Raw genomic sequence first — 19405 nt, forward strand, 5'->3', positions numbered from 1 at the left:
CCTGTTGTCAGGCAGGCTCCGTTGTCATGTGGTTTCCGAAACCATCCAATCACAGCCTGTTGCCAGGCAGTTTCTGTTGCCAGTGGCCATCTTGGCATGGCCTTCTCATTCTACCACATCTCGCCACCTGCTGCTAGAGAAGGGGTTCCAGCTGGGAGGCAAGACTTTTCTCTTATCCTCAGTCACCTGAGCCTTGTATGTGTTTGCTTACATTGATGTGCCTGGGGACTGAGGCCCCTCTTATGAAGGGAAGTTGAATGGTGCCCATCACTAGATTCCAGGTACATGTAGGAATGTCTGGCATGCATGTCGCAGAAAGTGAGCAGAGCACAGGGAGGGATATGTGGGCCTTTCAGACACAACACAGCTCAAGAGAAGAATGGCATGGTCAGGTGTGACCAAGAGTGCCTGCCGTGTAGATATAAATGAAGGGTGCTGTCAGCCCTGGCCCTGCCATGACACTGCCTTTTTAGGGTTCGAAGGACAGTGAGCAAACTGCAAAGACAATTCCAGTAAACTTTTGAGACCCAGGCAACTCCACTGGGAGGCCCCTAGAGTAGGCCAACACAGGGTGCTTATTCCTCACTGGCAAAATAAACAGCACAGTTGTTCAGAAGAGCAGACCTGGGGAAGCAGCCTTGGGTGAGTGGCAGTGGCACTGGAGCATGCAGGCCATGAACCACATATGCAGCATTGCTGGGGAGAAGACAGTTGGAGCTGTGCTCAAGCATGGCCTTGAGAATGGCAGCCCAGAGCCGGCCCACAATACCACATGGGTCTCCATCAGTGACTCCCAGAGAGGATGGAGGGACTGAGGCTCTGCAAGTTCACACCCAGGAGAACTTGGAGCCTGGGTTATTAAAGCAATACAAGTACAACCACACGTAGCAGTTCTGCTTCTGGAGGGGCTTATTTTTATTTACCCTTGAACTCTTTATTTGCGCCAAGCAACTTAGGTCAAAAACCAGATACTTATCTTTTTACTTAAATCTGGATAGTTTCTCCAGTTATAATCTTACTGCATGTGGACATAATATCTTAGATCTAGAGATTAAAGAGAACGTATTGCTCAACCACCTCATACTCTGAAGGTTTGTAATCTGTGTTTTTACCAAGCAGAATCAGTTTCCTGACAAGCAGTTGTTCAAGCTAGGTGAGATGAATAAAGGAGGTGAATCAAAGAAGATGTTCTTTCATTCATGGTATTGTCCACCATGGCAACTCATCAACTGGTGTAGGATTCCCATTCCAATCTATGCTTTAAATAAAAAAAAAGGTTTAACCATTTATTTGAAAGAGTCACAGAGAGGCAGAGGCAGAGAGCATGAGAAAGGTCTTGCATCCACTGGTTCACTCCCCAAATAACCACAACAACTGGAGCTGAGCCGATCCAAAGCTAGAAGCCAAGAGTTTCCTCCAGGTCTCCCATGCGGGTGTAGGGGCCCAAGGACTTGGTCATCTTCTACTGCTTTCCCAGGCATAGCAGAGAGCTGGATTGGAAGTGGAGCAGCTGGGACTCAAACCGGAGCCCATATGGGATGCTAGCGGCTTGCTACGCCACAGTGCCAGCCCCCCAGCCTATGCTTTTTAAGCTATTGTTTTAGATTTGGATTGTACAGTTGCTATGCTTACTTTACACAAAAACATCCCATATCATAATTTTTCACTCTAGAGTATATTTTGCTGTATATACTGGGCTGGCTAAGAGCCACCCTGTGTTCATATGAAGCCAAACCACATTATCACAGCTTGGTTGTGCATCTACAAAAATGTATCTAGGGCCTACTCATTGCCCAGATCAGCCATGAAACCAGTGAAATCTTATCTTTAGACATTTCCTCTTGTGATCTACCCCCACTTGAAGCAAATAAGCAGTTCTCTATTGGTGGTCCATTTTGCGGTACTTTGTGCTAAGACAGACCCCATCTTCTGCTCCCACACCCTATTTGAGAGGGAAGAAATAGGGGACTTAGCTGCAAAGAACTGAGCAAGACACCAGACTCCAGGATCTTCTCCCTGGTTACTCATGATTGATCCTGGGTGAACACCCAACCTCAGCTGGGCCCATCAGTGAACTGTGCTAGAGATTTGGACGTATGTAGTGGGTGTTTGGTAAGGTGCTTGTGGCACCTGCATCCCATGTCAGAGTACCTGGCTTTGAGCCTGGTTCTCCTCCTAATTCCTGAATGTACTCCCAATTCCAGGCATCTGGCAATGAAGAACCTTGGAGGCAGCAGGTGATACTTCACATAGTTGGGTTTCTACTACCTAAATGGGAGACCCAGACTGAGTTTCTGGCTCCAGGCCTGTCCCAGCCCTGGCTGTTGTAACTATTTGGAGAGTGAACCAGCAGATGGAACATTTCTCCTCTCCCTCTCTGCCTTCCAAATAACTAAGTTTAAAGGAAAATAAAGAAATTTGGATCTAGATCAGAGAGACTCAAGCAGTCTCTCCTGGTACTTGATCTCCAGGATGTAAGCCATGGGCGTCATTTGCAGTGAGAGAGAAGAAAGGAGCAGGGAAGAGCACAAAGGAGAACCTGGAGGAGGGAGCATAGAGTCCCTTGTGTTCCTCATGTTCCTGAGCCCAGCTGTGTGTCTGTCCCAGATTTCTTGAGACTCCACCATGATCTTATACTGAATTTTCCATTTAGCTTAAGCAACTTGAAGGTTATGTGAACCAAAATAATTCTAAGTAGCGCAGGGGGTGTTGGTAGCCAACATAAAATAATATAGCAAGTATAGGCAACATTTAAAGAGTGAAATTTTTCCCCATAGCCCAGCCATAGGAACCAGAGTAGTAACCTCTCCATTGTTCACAGCTCAAAATGGAAACAAAGGCCTGGTGCCAAGCAGGTGCAGGTTCCTTTCCTCACTGTACCATTTGCCTGGGGCCAGTTGTTGACCCTCAGTTTCATAATCTGTGAAATGGAGATAACAATAAGCATAAAAGAGCATTGTTGCAAAGATCAATGAGATATTATGAATGACATGTCTTGGCCAAATAGGCCAACAGTTATTTCTGTTCATCCAACTTTTCATCTATAATCAACTGCAGGAACTGATAGAACATTGTGAAGAGTGGGAATAATCAGCAGCCTTCTGTATTTTCAATGATAAATATTTTGCATAGATAGATTTTTTTATATTAAGGATATATTCTTCTATTCTTGTTTTACTACAAAGATTTTTTCCTGCAGAAATCAGTGGTAAATATTAGTAATTTTCTCTTCATAACCAAAAAATAAACAATATTATTTTGTCTTTCAGCCTCAAAATTAATTTAGTGATAGAATAGCTAATATTAAACTATCTTATTTTCCTAAAATTAAACATCCTTAATCATTTTACATTGTCCTTGGAATGAATTGGTAGGTTCAGTTCTCTCATATTTCATTTAGGATCTGTCTATGTACAAGCAATAAGTCTTTAGTTTTCTTTAAAGTGTTATCTTCTCTAGGTTCTGTTTTGAGATTATGGTTGTTCACAATGATGAATTAAGTTCCCATTTTCTGGAATGGTTTCCACAGCACAGGGATTTTTCTGTTACCTGAAAGATTAGAAAGAACATGTCCTTTCTAATTTAATATATAAATATATATTAAATATATAATATAAACTTGAATATATATTTATATATTTAATTTACATCTCAAGATTTATTTATTCTTCATTTTATTTGAAAGAGAAAGAGAGACAAAGATCTTCCATCTTCTGGTTCACTCCCCAAGTGCCTGCAACAGCCAAGGCTGGGCCAGACCAAATCCAGGAGCCCAAGGCTCCATCCAGGTCTCCCATGTGGGTGGCAGGGACCCAAATACTTGAGCCAACACCTGCTGTCTCCCAAGGTGCACATAAATAGGAAGCTGGATCCTAAATGGAGCCAGGAGTTAAACCAGGCTCTCTGATATGGGTTGCAGGTGTACCAAGAGGTGTCTTAACCGCTTCTCCAAATTCCTGCCCTCTCCGCCTAAATTTTAAAGGTAGTTGTTCTTCCTCTAAGTGTTCTAGTTGACATCATGGTTACTGGTTTGTTTAAGTTCTCTACATCTTCGATGAATTTGAATTTTATTGTTTGCTAAAAACTTTATAATGCATGAGAGTAATCTAACATTACACCAAAAATGATATTCTTATTTAATGTCTTCATCTGTTCTGTATCTCCCTGTTCTTACTACCTGTCATGATGACCAAGTCTCTGTTCTGGACCTTCAGGGACCACCTCTAAGTGAAGAGGGCACTGCACCAGGCTCTTCCCTGGCTTGGGGCAACTCAGTCATCTCCACCTGCATGGCCATGCCCCTACCATCATATTGGAAGCCTCAGTTGCAGTGCTTTCAAGTACAGTGAGGTTGGGTTAGCCACTACTGGGGAGAAGTGAATGGTGTTTTTAGACATAGGACTATCAGGAACCAGTTAGTTATTGAGGTGCTCAAGAATAGATGGAACATTGGTGGGCACCCAAAGATGTTTGGTGGTCCCATAAGCCTCCTCATCCATAGTGTCCCCTTGGTACCTTCATAAGCTTCTGTATGCCTATAGTCTCTGCAGAGTCAGCAACACTGGTCTATCAGTTCATGCGAAAATCATTGACCACCTCAAACATCAATCTGAAGTATTGTCATTTTTAATTATGTTTATTCTGTGAATCAGATAACCTATTCATTTAACACTTTTGTGCCACTCATAGAATAGATAGTATTTTGAGTCTAAAACAGAACCTCATGAAAGACAGTAAAGTTGGGCTTATTGGAAATTCAAGTGGGAGGATCTGAGAAAAGTCACAGCAGGTCCTGGATTAGGTGAAAGTCTAATTAGATAGGAGACTTAGGAGGCCTTAATTATGGACGGAGGTGCTAGAGATGAGCTATCTCACATGGAAGGAACCACAGGGTGCTAGACTAGGCAGACGAGACGCTGGTTTAGGAACAGGGTGACAATGTAGCGTCAGCATTTAGCTTGGCAGGTCACCATCAATGGTTCCAGGAGGCTAAGTGACCAATGAGGATGTGAACCAGCAGAGGCCCTTACAGCTGGAGGTGACCGGGTCTGCATGACCAGCTCTTCTCAGCAAACACCTGTCCTTTCGTTGTGTGTGGCTGACTGTATTAAGCAGCACAGTTTGCTCCACTACTCTCTCTTATCACACTGCAGTTCCATGTAACTCCTCCCCACTGTCTGTCAGCAGAACTGTCACATGTGGCCTGTGCTCAGATCCTCCACCTCCCAGCATGGGCCTTCAGGTGATCTTTATGGAATGCTTGGATGGGTAAGGATGTACTGTCCAGAAGATTCTTTTGTGTCTTTGGGTTCAGATCTTCCCTAGGGTCAATGTGGGCTGTTCATTTAAGATTCCTGACTTCCCTTTCATGATGCTTTCCTAATCTTGAGTCCTTATATCGCCAGCTCTGAGAGTCAGGATCCCTGGAGGAGAGGAAGGTTCCTTTAGTATACATCAAGCACACAGGCATTGATTATGGTTTAAAAAAAAAAGGAGAAGGAAGAGAATGGGTACCCCAGCATCATCAATAGGAAAATTCCATAAGCAGCTTAAAGGAAGTAAAGAAACACATCAAATAAAAATGCAAACTAAAACTATTTAACAACATCAGTTCCCACCTGCCTTTACATCTCTCTGCGCCATCTGTGTTCCAGGTTCAGGTTCAGTGGCCGCATCCTAGGCTTGGCTCTGATCCATCAGTACCTTCTGGACGCCTTCTTCACGAGGCCCTTCTATAAGGCGCTGCTGAGACTGTAAGTGGATTGGAGACCAGGGCTCCACCGGGCCCTGGCCGCAGGACATTGGCCCTGGCTCTCCGCATTTCTCTCCTGTTTCTGGCAGTGTCATGCTCTTAGATCACAAACACCTCTTAGTACAATAAAAAGGCCTTTGGAGATTTTAGGTGGGGGTAGAGGTAGGGAAGAGTCTGCTTTCAAAACATCATAAACTGGACATGAATCCACTTATTTACAAATATAATAATATTACTAACATCGCAATAAGCTATTAAGTAGAATTAATCTGTTTATCACTTTCTTATTTTAAAACACTTTTCTCCAGTGGAAAAGAGTCTGTGAATCAATAATTATTTCATGTCTCTTATTATAAATATTTTAACACTTCCTTTCAAAATAAAATTAATAAATGAAAAAAATGATTGGATTATCTGATTCCTCAGTATATTCAAAAGTAGCAAATTAAAATGTGTCTGTGATATTGGAGCCAGAAGTGGCATAACCACATTTTGGAACGAGGTCTGGGCAGTCATGTTTTCAGAAATGCTATTTACTTTGCTCCCTTTGAATTCACTCAGGCCTTGTGATTTGAGTGACCTGGAATATCTGGATGAAGAGTTCCACCAGAGCTTGCAATGGATGAAAGACAACAACATCACAGATATCCTAGACCTCACTTTCACTGTTAATGAAGAGGTTTTTGGACAGGTTTGTATGATATGGGGCTTGGAAAAGCCTATTTATTATTGTAGACTATACACCAAACATAAAATTTACCATGTTAATAATTGTAAGTGTACATTCTGCATTGTCAAGTATGTTTACTTTTGGGCATCTAGTCTATAGAACTTTTTCATCTTGTATGACTGAAGCTACCCATTCAACAACAATTCTCCATGTCTCCTACCTTCCAGCTCCAGGCAACCACCACTCTAGTTTCTGTTCCTATGGACTTGGCTACTTTAGATACTTCACATATAAATAATATCCTCAAGATTTAACCATATTGTAGCATGGGTCAGAATTTCCTCCCCATTTTAACACTGAGTAATATTTCATCACACGTATATATATGATACATTTTATGTATCTATTCACCTATTGATGAACCCTTGGGTTCCTTCTGTTCTTAGGCTATCGCAAATAATGCTGCCGTGAGCATAGGAATATGAAAATCAGTTCTAGTTCTTGTTTTCAGTCCTTTTGGTTATACTTAGGAATATACTTAGAAATGGGATTTGCAATTCACATGGTAACAGGATTTTGTTTTTAAACTAGAGAAAAAGGAGACTTTTCTTTAATCCCAATAGCCTGTTTTGTGATTGCTGTTTATGATACGTAGCTACATATGGAGTTTTGTGAAAATTACATTAGACAATAAATCAGAAAGCATTTTTGTAAAGTATTCCATAAATATGAAAGGTATTTATTATCTTTGAGACAAAAATGTTTATCACCTCTAAGTATTTACTCTTTCAAAATGCTTATATTTCAACGATATTTAATAACATAAAGCTTCCCATGTGTTTCCTACATTTATCTTACATTGTATCTTCTGAGCAAATGAGTCAGAGTCTTAGAAACCAACCATAGCCTAAGCAGATTTAACGACCGAGGTTTTGAGAACTTCATTTACAAAAGCCCCCAACAGCCCGTGGCATGAAGCAGTTGTAACAGGGCTGCCGGGAGATTCAGTCACTTTATGAATGCCTTCTCTGAATGTGGACAGTGTGCTGAGGGAGTGAGTGAGAGCGCCCCACTGCCCGCTGCAGACCACTCACACCCGCATCCCACCCAGGAATCCTGGCTGGCCCCGAGAAGCATCACCGCTCCACTGCGCGTCCTCTGTCTAACCATACCTCTGAAGGGGGCTCTTTATAAACTTCAGAAAGCATGTTTCTTCCAACTGTAGAAAGCACATTTAAATATGTTCAAGAATATGCTACTTGTTTAACTGTCCTACCACGTACTAAGTGCACAGGCCAAATACACTGCTGCTGGGACACGAGGACTTCACATTCAACCAGCGGTAAAGGGTGAATTTGTAAAATATACACAATTATTTAACAAATTGTATTAGGACAGCTTGGCATGCTTCTTTAAGTTTTATGTTGCATCCCTAACCTAACTCACTGCACTGAAATAAATTCCAGTTGATCAGAAAAATTAAAATTTCTAGTTCAAAAATCTGAATGAATAAAAGACAAAGAGAAAATTTTTATTTTTAAGCTTGCATCAAGGAATGGTGCTATAGGTGAAGCACAAACTTTCAAAGTCATAAAAGAAAATAATGACATCGTCCAGTCAAATTATTATTTAAATTCCTTATGACAAAATACAGTATACCAGCATAAAAGTAGCAGGAATTTTAAAACATTGTAATACATAACACAAAGGCTGCTTCCTTCAGTATTGGATAAGATCCCATGCATCAGTAAGAATTATTCAGGGCCGGCACTGCGGCTCACTAGGCTAATCCTCCGCCTAGCGGCGCCAGCACACCGGGTTCTAGTCCCGATCAGGGCACCAGATTCTGTCCCGGTTGCCCCTCTTCCAGGCCAGCTCTCTGCTGCGGCCAGGGAGTGCAGTGGAGGATGGCCCAGGTGCTTGGGCCCTGCACCCCATGGGAGACCAGGAGAAGCACCTGGCTCCTGGCTCCTGCCTTCAGATAGGCGTGGTGCACCGGCCGCAGCGCACTGGCCGCAGCGGCCGTTCGAGGGTGAACCAACGGCAAAAGGAAGACCTTTCTCTCTGTCTCTCTCTCTCTCAGTGTCCACTCTGCCTGTAAAAAAAAGAAGAAGAAAAAAGAATTATTCAGTCAATGGTCCAATAGAAAATCAGCAAAGAATATGAATATATAGTTCCCCAAAATGGAAATATAGGGAATGATCAAGCTCATTTGCAATTTTTAAAGATGTAAATTAGGACAGGAGTCCGCCTTTATCCACAGTTTCACTGGTAGAACACTAGTTAAATAGCATACTCTTACACAGTGGAATAGTAGACTCCTGTGTGGCTATTAAATGTCTGAGACACCCCAGCCCATCAATTTACATATAAATCATAAATAATAAACAGAATGTGCCAACAGCAATGAAAGAACAAAGCAAATCTAAATCAGTACGAAACAATTGACCAGATATATTTTTTGGAGGAAAAAAAAAAAAGACAAGGAAGAATAGTGTGTATAATAATAGGCTACTGTTTGTTGGGGGGAAGAGCTGATATAGGCCATGTCTCACTTAACAGGGATGTGTGAGATGCAGACTGGGGAAACAGCACAGAGTGGACTGGCCCAAACCTAGATGGTATCGGTCAGTCGCTGGACATGGCCTCTTACGCAGCCAAGAGACACAGTCAATGCTGGATTGTGTATGAGGCTGCTGCCAGTGTGTCACAGCACACTGCTCTACAGATGGTTTTTTTATTTTTAATTTTTTACTTAAATTCATAAAGGTACAGACAGAGACAAGTAGACAGGGATATCTCTCATGTGTTCACTGATGCGGTCTCCTCATGCCTGCAACAGCCAGGCTAGGGCCAGGCCAAAGTCAGAAGCAGGGCACTCGATTCAGGTGTCCTGTGTTGGCAGCAGGAACCCAAGTGCCTACAGCCTCCCAGGGTACCCATGAGCAGGAAGCTGGAATCCAGAGCAGAGCCAGGACGCAAGCCCAGGCACTGCACTATGACATGTGAGTAACCCAAGCGGCTTCTTAACCCGTGCACCAAACGCCTGCCTCATAAACTATTTTTATAAGTAGAAGAACAGTGATAAAATAATGATTTATAGTATGGTATTGACATTTACCAATAACTATCATTTATTATTACCATCAAATATTATGTATCATAGGTATCAAGTGTTGAATGCTTAGCAACCTTGGCAAACAGATGTTTCTCCATGTTAAATCCTATATGCTATACTTTTATCCAGCTGGCATTACAGTAGGGTTGTTTACACCAGCATCTCCACAAGCATTGCTCTGCAGTGTCACTAGATGGTAGGAATTTTTCAGCTCCATCATCAACTTTCTGTAGTACATTGCAGACGGCAGCACCGTGCTGCAGTATGTATCTGTAGGCACATTCTCTACCATACACTGAGAATCTCCCTGGAAAGGAATAGGGGAGATTTTTTTTTCCAGAAAGAGAGACTGTATAACTGGAATATAATATGGGGAAGAAACTAATTTTAACTTTATGGTCTTTTTGTAAAGATTTTATTTATTTGAGAGGTAGAGTTACAGACAGAGGGAAAGACAGAGAGAAAAGTCTTCCATCTGCTGGCTCACTCCCCAAATGGCCACAATGTCTGGAGCTGGGCCAATCCAAAGCCAGGAGCCAGGAGCTTCCTCCAGGTCCCCCATGCATGTGCAGGGGCCCAAGTACCTGGGCCATCCTCCACTGCTTTCCCAGGCCATTAGCAGAGAGCTGGATTGAAAGGGGAAGAACCACTATAATCTAAAAGTTTCACTTTCAAAATTTTTATTTATTAAAAAATAAAAAACATTGGAAGGCCTGACGCCAACGTTTAACTCTTCCACACACAGAAAAAAAAAAAAAAAAAGTGGAGCAGCTGAGACACGAACTGGCACCCATATGGGATGCTAGCACCACAGGTGGAGGCTTAGCATACTATGCCAAAGCACCAGCCCCCACTTTTATATCACTTGAATTTCATGGTCACATATTATCTACTTAACAAAATACATACAACTGAACATGTAAAATTAGGTAAAATGAAAATGTTGGAGACACGAAAGGACAATGCTTTGTGTATACATAGGGAAAAGCTTTAATGTTCCCAGTGATTTAAAAGTAAGGATGTGTCTGTAGATCTAGAATAATGTGAATCTGTTTAAATTTTATCCTCTTTCTCCTCAAAATGAAGTCACAAGAGCAATGATTTTGGTTTCAGAAGATTGGATGGGGTCCGGCACTGTGGCAAGCCAGGTTAAAACCCCAGCCTGCAGTATAGGCATCCCATATGGGCACTGGTTCAAGTACTGGCTGCTCCATTTCTGATCCAGTTCCCTGCTAATGCTCCAGGTAAAGCCACCGAGGATGGCCCAAGTTCTTGGGCTCCTGACCTGGAAGAAGCTCCTGGCTCCTGGCTTTGGCCTGACCCAGCTTTGCCGGTTGCAGGCATTTAGGGAGTGAACCAGCAAATGGAAGATCTCTGTCTCTGTCTCTGTTTCTGTCTCTCTCTCTCTCTCTCTCTCTTTCTCTCTTTCTCTCTCTCTCTCTCTAACAGTGCTTGTGGTATCCCAACCATCACACTCATGTTCAAAGCAGCAAGACCTCCCCTTAAAGAGCCCTTTGGAAAATGCCATACAGTTCTTCTGCCTACACCTTAGTGAATAGAATTTAGTTACCTGCCACACCTGGCTGCAAGGTAGGTTGGGAATAAAGTCTTCAAGTGAGCAGCTAAATATGGATATTGGTTGGCAACTAGGATTTTATAATTGTCTAATATTCTCTATTAGCGCTAGAGTCCTAGCTGATAGAAGAAAAAGTCACCATCAGACCTTTTTTTAAAATATTTACTTCTGTATTTGAAAGGCAGAGCAAGATGAGAGAGAGAGAGAGAGAGAGAGATCCATTTGCTGATTGACTCCCCAAATAGTCTCAACAGCCAGAACTGACCCAAGCCAAAGCCAGGAGCAGGGAACTCCATCCAGGTCTCCCATGTGGGTAGCAGGGGCCTAGTTACTCGGGCCATCACCCACTGCTTTCCTGGGTACATTAGCCATAAGCTGGATTGGAGACAGAATCGGCACTCTGATTTGGAACGCCAGCATCACAAGCAGCAGCTTAACTCATTGTACCACAATGACTGCCCCACCATCAGACTCCTTGTGGACTGTTTTGTTTTTAGGTACCTGTGTCCACAAATGCCAAATATATGCGTATATATATTTTAATCAATTACCGACTACATTGACACCTCATTAAGTCTTGTAACATAGAGCATTGAGTTGCCTTAAGTGATTTTAAGATGACTGAAGATTAGCCCTTTGAAAAAACACATTTTGATAAAAATAACGTCTAACATGTTATTTACCTTCTTGCCCTTGAAAACATATGGCACAGAGCCTAGCTTTCCTTGAGGACTCAAACTTGTCCTGACAAGTGCTCCACCATGCTGAGTGCAATACTGTTCCCAGGCGCTTCCACGTCAAGGTCAGGCCCTCATTCTTCAGATGCCATCATCACCTGACTACAGGCACCACCTTTGCTTGCTGTGCCGTCTTGCTGCTGGTCCTCTGTAGGAGGAGAAGCGGTGGCTGTTGGGGATTTACTCTGAGATAGGGAGGAGTCAAATAGGGACGGTAGTGTTGGGACATTCGGTGTCACCATCAGGGAAAGGTGGAGCATTTTCCTTTTCTTTCCATTGTGCCTCTTGAGTTAAGGGAATGTGTTTCTTCCTTATAAAACAAAAAGCCTAGCTTTGCCAAGGTGCTTAACATCTGCTTAGATCAGCTAGAGTCTTTCAGTGACCTCTAGGAGAGAAACAGGATCTAAGGAGGTAATGATGCTGAAACCGTGCGGAGAGGATTTTTGGCACGAGGCCATGCTCCCGAAGCCAGTCCGTATCATCGGGAAGTAAGCGGAATTGAAAGCAGCCTGGTCTTTCTGGTTTTCCTCCAAGGTAACAGAAAGAGAGCTGAAGTCGGGAGGCGCCAACACCCAGGTGACAGAGAAGAACAAGAAGGAGTACATCGAGAGGATGGTGAAGTGGCGGGTGGAGCGCGGCGTGGTGCAGCAGACCGAGGCGCTGGTGCGGGGCTTCTACGAGGTGAGGCCCAGACCCGGCGGAGGAAGGCCCTGAGGTCTTCACTGGGAGGGGTCTGCTCCCCCAGAGAGCCCTACGGGAGCAGTCACGGAGCCAGCGAGGAGAATGAAGAGCCAGAGTCCAAGCTGGCGAAGGGCTCAGCTCTCCTCACCAGAGGGCAAATGGATCCTACTTGGGGCAGGAGGTTGAGGAGTCACCAACTCTTCTCATAGGTGAAAAATACTCCCCAAAATCTGGTGTCGGCATAGCTCTGGTGTGCCAGATGTGAAAAGATCCAGCCTCTCTCTACAAGACACGTGCAGGCAGTGTTTCCTTTTTGCCCACTAAAACAGGAACGTAAAGGCACCTGCGGGTGGACGGAGCGGGTGCACTAGCCACATTTGCCAGAATTTAATTTTGTTATAGGATCACCTTGTGCCACATAATACATGCTGAGTGGTAGATTGAGACGACAATGACAGGGGGCTGGATTTTGCCCACAGAGATGACGTCCTTAAACTTTTCCAGTTTAGAAACAGCAGGTTGGAAACGTTTTCTTGGCCTTGGGTCTTGAGCCTTGGAAGGCTCTCTTTCCCTGCTCTACTGGAGAGGAGCATTGCCACTGTCCCTGCACCACTGGTTTGATAAGCAAGGTGCTACTGCAGGTGTCCAGCTGCACCTGGCACATCTGGCATGAGGTACCACACAGAAGCCTTGAGCCCCAAGGAGCTTGGTCCTCCCACCCTTTGAAGGAGGAAGTGAAGGCAAAGGGAAGGAAAATACCATCATTCAATGTACAAGGCCCTGACCTAGGAAGTGATTCCTAATAGCCTGTGAAAGAGATGGTACATTTTAAGTGAAATGGTAATAATCACTATGAAGTCACTGCCAAGTGGTGTGGAGGTTTTTGCCTTTAAAATGCAAGGTTGCTTGGAAACTTCAACAGGACTTCAGGAAGTCAAGTCAAATTGGTTGATAACATCACCTTCAGAGGGAAATAAGGACATGGGCTCTTCACTGTGTGTCCAGCCCATGAGGCGCTATGTTCTAGAATGTCTAAGTCCATGATTTTCCCAGTCTGTGCAGGCTGCTGGAACACAATGCCATAAACTCATAAACTAAGTAGCTTAGAAGCAAGAGAAATTTATTCCTACAGCTTTGGAGCCTGGAAAGTCCACAATGGAGGTGGCAGCAGATTTGTGTCTGAAGTCTGCTCCCGGGTCACAGGTGGCACCTTCTCACTGTGCCCTCCCCTTGTGAGAGCAATGAGTGCTCTTCCATGGGCCTCTTCAGGAAAAGCCATGGATCCCTTGCCTGGGGGCTCTTCACCCCAAAAGAGGTGACGATTTCAACATAGGATTTGAGGAGGTGCAAATACTCAGACCCTGGAAATGACACTGAACTCGAAAATGATTGCATGTTGGGGCCAGCACTGTGGCTTAGTGGGTAAAGCCACAGCCTGCGACACCAGTATCCAGTAAGGGGTGCCAGTTTCAGTCCCAGTTGCTCTACTTCTGATCCAGCTCCCTGCTTAGGGCCTGGGAAAAGCAGCAGCAGATGAACCAAGTGCTTCGGCTACCACCACCCACGTGGGAGACAAGGACAAAGCTCCTGGCTCCTGGCTTCAGCCTGACCCAGCCTTGGTTGTTGTGGCCATCTGGGGAGTGAACCAGAGGATGGAAGGTTCCTCTCCCTGTCTCTCCCTCTCTCTGTGTCACTCTGCCCTTCAAATGCTTAATCTTTTTTTTTTTTAAACTTACTTGAAAGTCAGAGTGACACAGAGTCAGAGAGAGAGAGGTCTTCCATCCGCTGGTTCACTCCCCAATTGGCTGCAACAGCCAGAGCTGCGCTGATCCGAAGCCAGGAGCCAGGAGCTTCTTCCAGGTCTCTCATGTGGATGCAGGGGCCCAAGGACTTGGGCCATCTTATGCTGCTTTCCCAGGCCATAGCAGAGAGCTGGATCAGAAATGGAGCAGCTGGGTCTCGAACCAGCACCCATATAGGATGCCAGCAGCGCCGGCCCAATACTTAAATCTTTTTTAAAGACAAAAAAAATGATTCTGTAAGTGGTGGTCAGCTTCCCATTTTAATCCACAGAAGTCATAATAATCAGCATGACTTGCCCATGTGCTTGGACTGGGCTGCTGAAGCCTAGCCTGCATTTCAGGTTGTCTGATCTGTCTGCTTTCAGGTGGTAGACTCGAGGCTTGTGTCCGTGTTCGATGCCAGGGAGTTGGAGCTGGTGATAGCTGGCACAGCAGAAATTGACCTAAATGACTGGCGGAATAACACTGAGTACCGGGGAGGTGAGCTGCCAGGAGTTGGGTAACACAACTATCGCAAATCCCAGTTGTCACTTTTCAAAAAGTCTTTTGTTGAAGTGAAATGGACCATAACATAAAACATTGACATGAACAAGTGCATGGCATTTGGTACATCCTCAGTGCTGGGCAACCTGTACCTGTAGATTTTTCCAAATTGCTTTCATCGCCCCAACAGAAAAACTCTGGACCCGAGAAGCAGTTGTTGTCCCTTTCTTTACTCTCTCCTTCTGCACCCCAGCAACTGTCAATCTGCATTTTGTTTCCATGGATTTTACCTACTTTGTTATACCTACTTTATAATGTAAACATATACAATAAAATAAGACTCATACAATCATATAAGACTGTATAATAAGATTCATATAAGACATGCAAAATACGGTCTTTGATGGAGTCTTTGGCTAGGATTAAGTTAACTTGTGGTAGCGTATTTCAGTACGTCGTTACTTTTTATAGCTGAATAATATTCCTTGGTGTGTACATATGTGTGTATGCATGTATATATAATTATGAATATAATTATGAATTTATATAGATAACTCATCACTTTCTGAGGATTACAAAAAGCTTGGCCCTACCTCCATACAGAGCAGGTGCTTTCCCATGCCTTCCCCTGACTGTGAACCTGAGCTCAGCTTCAGCTGACAGCAGTCCCTGGCCTCACCCAGGGCAGAGGCTTGCAGGGCACACCCAACCCATATACCAGCTCCTGGGTGCCTCAGGTACTGTCAGGGAAGTAGCTCTCACTTCCTAAAGAATCAGGGCCCTTTTCAACTTGACCCTGGCTGGCCACAACACATTTCTTCCAGCATTTAATTTCTAATCTTTCCCCAGAGTTCACTTTGCACTTGGCCAAGCCTAGCTTTCCCAAAACATCATTTCTATCACATGACTTCCCTTTCAAAGGTTTCTGTTCTTAGCTTCTAAGCCTTTCCTTCATGTAAAATAGTGCAAAGAAACCCTAATCAACACAATCACCACGAGAGAGCGCGCTAGGCACACCCCTGTACCCCCTCATCTTCCCAGGGCCCTCAGTCACAAAGACTCCCCAGGGCCTCTAGGCCCTGCTGGGCTGGTGGGAAAACCCCTGATGCAGGGTCTCAGGTCAGAAGGCCTTGGCCTGGCTTGTAGGATCCTCAAAGGCCACCAGAGATTTCCCTTCCCGTCTTCATCAGACCCCTCCTCTTCCCTGCATATTTCTTGCTCACTCTTATTATATTTTATTTCTCCTTCCAGAAATGCCCTTCCCCTCCATGTCCACAAACCCCTCGCATGCTACTTTATGCAATTTTCTTTGTTTCTATTGCAGCCCAGACATCTCTCTCATCTCTGAATGCCTCTTACATTTGTGGTCAGTAGCGAATCATTTATAAGGAACGTTCAAAAAGTCTGTGGAAAGGGTATATAAGGCAAATCAATGCATGGATTTCAAAAAATTTTGCACCAAAATAAAGTTACCATTCAATTCCATTTTTCCACATACCCTCCTGTCTTAATTAATTATCTGAGCTTAGTTTTCCCAGCTGTACTGTGAGAAGGGCCCAGCTTTTCTTCTCTTGAGGGGCACTGTGGCGTCTACAGAGCCCAGTCTCCTTTTCATCAAGCTTGCTGCCCACCTGCAGCCCTTCCCCAGCCCTAGACCCCAGCGGCATATGGTTGCCAAGCACTCAGACGTCAGAACAGAGTGCATGATAGAGTTTTATATTCATAGAGGGTTTATCTCTACCCAAACCTTTCTGTTCTTGGTCTACATTCATATGAGGCAGGGACATTTCAAGTGGAAAGCCAGTCACTTAAATAGAAAGAAAATGTCTCTGCGAACATCCCTCAGAGCAGAAAGTCTTATTATAAAACAGCTATTTTCTAATTCTATTTTTGTTATAAAATTTGATCTAGTTACGCAAATTGTTTGAGGCCAAGGCCATCCCTCATTAGGGAAATCAGATCAAAAGCAGTCTCCCCTTCCGATGGCCTCTGATCTGACGTGCGTGTCTCATCTCTCTCCTCTCCACACCTGCCCCTCTCTCCCTCCCTTTGCTCTGTCCAGGTTATCACGATGGCCATCTTGTGATCCGCTGGTTCTGGGCTGCGGTAGAGCGCTTCAATAATGAGCAGAGACTAAGATTACTTCAGTTTGTCACAGGAACATCAAGTGTGCCCTATGAAGGCTTCGCAGCCCTCCGAGGAAGCAATGGGCTTCGGCGTTTCTGCATAGAGAAATGGGGGAAAATTACGTCTCTCCCCAGGTACAGAGGTCCTGCCCACCTTTGGGAAACCCGCTGAGGACGGCAAAGTGCACTCAGCTATGTGGTTGGCCTTGGGGATGGAATCCCTTCTTGGCAGCCAGAGAACTGTTAACTGAGTGGTTAGTGACAGGTGTAGGTGAAGTGCTTCTGAGACTTGGATGAAGACCATATTCTTAGCAAGCTCATATTCTTAGCATGTGTCAGTTATGGGAAGCTTTTTGATCAGTACATAACCCAATGTAATTTAAAGAGGAATGTCTAACCTGGTGGGGAGGAGGAAGGCAAGGACATTGGTGTGCAGATGCAGGAAGCCCAGGTAAGCCTTCCAGCACCGTATCTGAATTTATCCAGCATTTCCACTTAACCTAGGTATATATTCATATATGTGTTGTAGCTCTCCTACTAAGTTTTAAAACACATGAGGACACAATCATGTGTATCTCTAGGTCACTAAAGTGACTTCCATGTAGTAAGCTATCCAGGAAATTATTGTGAGATAAGTGTGGAAAAGAAAGCGCTGGGGCTCTAGCAAATTTTATAGACGAAATTCCCCATGCCATGAGTTTTAATCCCAACACTTCCTGGGTTCTTTCTAGGCCACTTTGTGTGACTCTTAGGAGCACTAAAGAGCTACTTCTGTATAAGTTCTATAGGAATAAATACAGCTTCAACAAACAGAAGAAAACATTATCTTCTTCTAACATGCTGTGTTGTGAGAATATGGAGCAAAGACCTAATCCTGATTGAGGTGCCCAGGGAAGCCACCACAAAGAAACTGGCTCTTAGGTGAGCACTGGGAGGCAAGAAATAGGGAGAAGGGGAATTCCAGGCTGAGGAGCAGCATGAGCATGACTTGGAAGATTCAGGAAGGATCACTGAGCCAGCATGGAGGACATGGTCTCTCTGATGATATCACAAGGGATGGCTTTGAGAAAGATAGTTTGGGGGGCCACCAGGAAAAGATACTGCTGAGTCGTCTCTGCTTTATTTAATGGCACACTAGACTCACTGCTTTTGTTATTTGGGGGGGGGGGTACAGAATGGGTATGATTTACATATTTGTACTGGAAGCTTTGAAATATATATTCATATGATTAGCCCATACTAATAACCTATCAGGTTAACATTGGGCTTATGAATAGATTCTTCACATCTGGTCCATGGCATGGGTTTTGGGGGGAAGCAGGGACTCTGTCCTGGGATAAGAGGACTCCAAGAAGCAGCTGCCTCTGAGAGGACAATAAAACTGACCCACTGAATTGGAACCTTAACCCTTCTCCCTTATATAGTTGCTGAAGATACAAGAACCTTAAAGGCATTAACTATGTGCTGAGGGTAAGAAATAGATGAGAGTCTGGCCAGGCCACATCAGGAAGCCATGAGGCCGGCAGGTGCACAAAGCAGATTGAAGATGACTCAGGGCTTCCCAGGGACTGCAGGCCACAGTGCACAGGGCTCATACCCAGGAGAGGTGGCTTGGTTGACTTTTCCTCAGATCTTCCTTCTGCAGAAAGGAAAGGCAACTGGCTTCTCAGATGAGAGTACTAGACAGTGTCTCAATGAAACCTGGCTATAGGCCAGACTAAGTTAAATCTTTACATTATCCCAAGTTTTTGCCTTTCAAAACATGTGTGAGGATTAGGAAAAAAGGACTTTCCAGGTACTGGTTTGGGGATGTAATTTTATGGTGCCTGGTGAAGAAATTTCCTATGCTATTGTAGCCCATGTGGAAGAGAGGTGGGCCTGTCACTGAGGCTGAGGTCAAAGAACTGGAAGTCTAGGGTATTATGGGCCATCCATGTGGACTTACAAAGGAGGCTTGAGGGCATCATCAGGGAGCCCAGAAGGAAAATTGCAACCAACTGAGGGGCTGAAGAGAAACCAAGGGGAAGAGCCATCAGCTTGAGCAGGTGAGGGTAGGACATGGACTTCTGCACTTAGGGACCCAGAGGTTATTGACAAACTTGCAAAAGAGCAGCTTGGGCGGTAAAGAGAACAAGACCCCATCTGGAGAGAAGGAGGCGTGAGGGGAAGATGTAACTTGCATAACTGAAAAACCAGCAGCAAAGAGTAGTGATTGCTGCCTCTTTAACTCACTTTGAAAAGGTTTCTAGTGGAAAAGAGCAAGATTTTCTTTGGCCCTTCATTTATTAGCATTTTAATCAATACTTTGGAAAAAAAAATAGAAGAAGCAGATCACCTGTGTGGATGGCACAGGTTAGAAAGGTATACATTACAACTCTGGCACAATCCAAGTCAAAAATTACTCCAAATGCTGGAACCTTAGATTGACACTCTTAGAGTGGAATTTCACATGGTATGACA

At 44.3% G+C, this 19405-nt stretch overlaps 1 protein-coding gene across 7 annotated transcripts in view; it reads left to right on the forward strand.

The window, feature by feature from the left end:
- The window catches only part of HECW1 (HECT, C2 and WW domain containing E3 ubiquitin protein ligase 1), a 408266-nt gene that overhangs the window by 382947 nt on the left and 5914 nt on the right, over positions 1-19405 (forward strand). For 5 of the 7 annotated variants that reach the window (XM_051852912.3, XM_089315664.1, XM_051852913.3 and 2 more), the window contains 6 exons: positions 5655-5753; positions 6314-6443; positions 12388-12534; positions 14702-14816; positions 16882-17080; positions 17677-17866. In XM_051852912.3, coding sequence (XP_051708872.2) covers positions 5655-5753; positions 6314-6443; positions 12388-12534; positions 14702-14816; positions 16882-17080; positions 17677-17827 — 841 coding nt within the window. In that variant the 3' untranslated portion in view covers positions 17828-17866. The remainder of the gene's footprint in view (positions 1-5654; positions 5754-6313; positions 6444-12387; positions 12535-14701; positions 14817-16881; positions 17081-17676; positions 17867-19405) is intronic. The other 2 variants (XM_089315665.1, XM_089315662.1) reach the window with 1 other exon arrangement.

Source organism: Oryctolagus cuniculus, chromosome 16 (genome assembly GCF_051225735.1).
Source record: "Oryctolagus cuniculus isolate XC-2025 breed Fujian yellow rabbit chromosome 16, ASM5122573v1, whole genome shotgun sequence".
NCBI lineage: Eukaryota > Metazoa > Chordata > Mammalia > Lagomorpha > Leporidae > Oryctolagus > Oryctolagus cuniculus.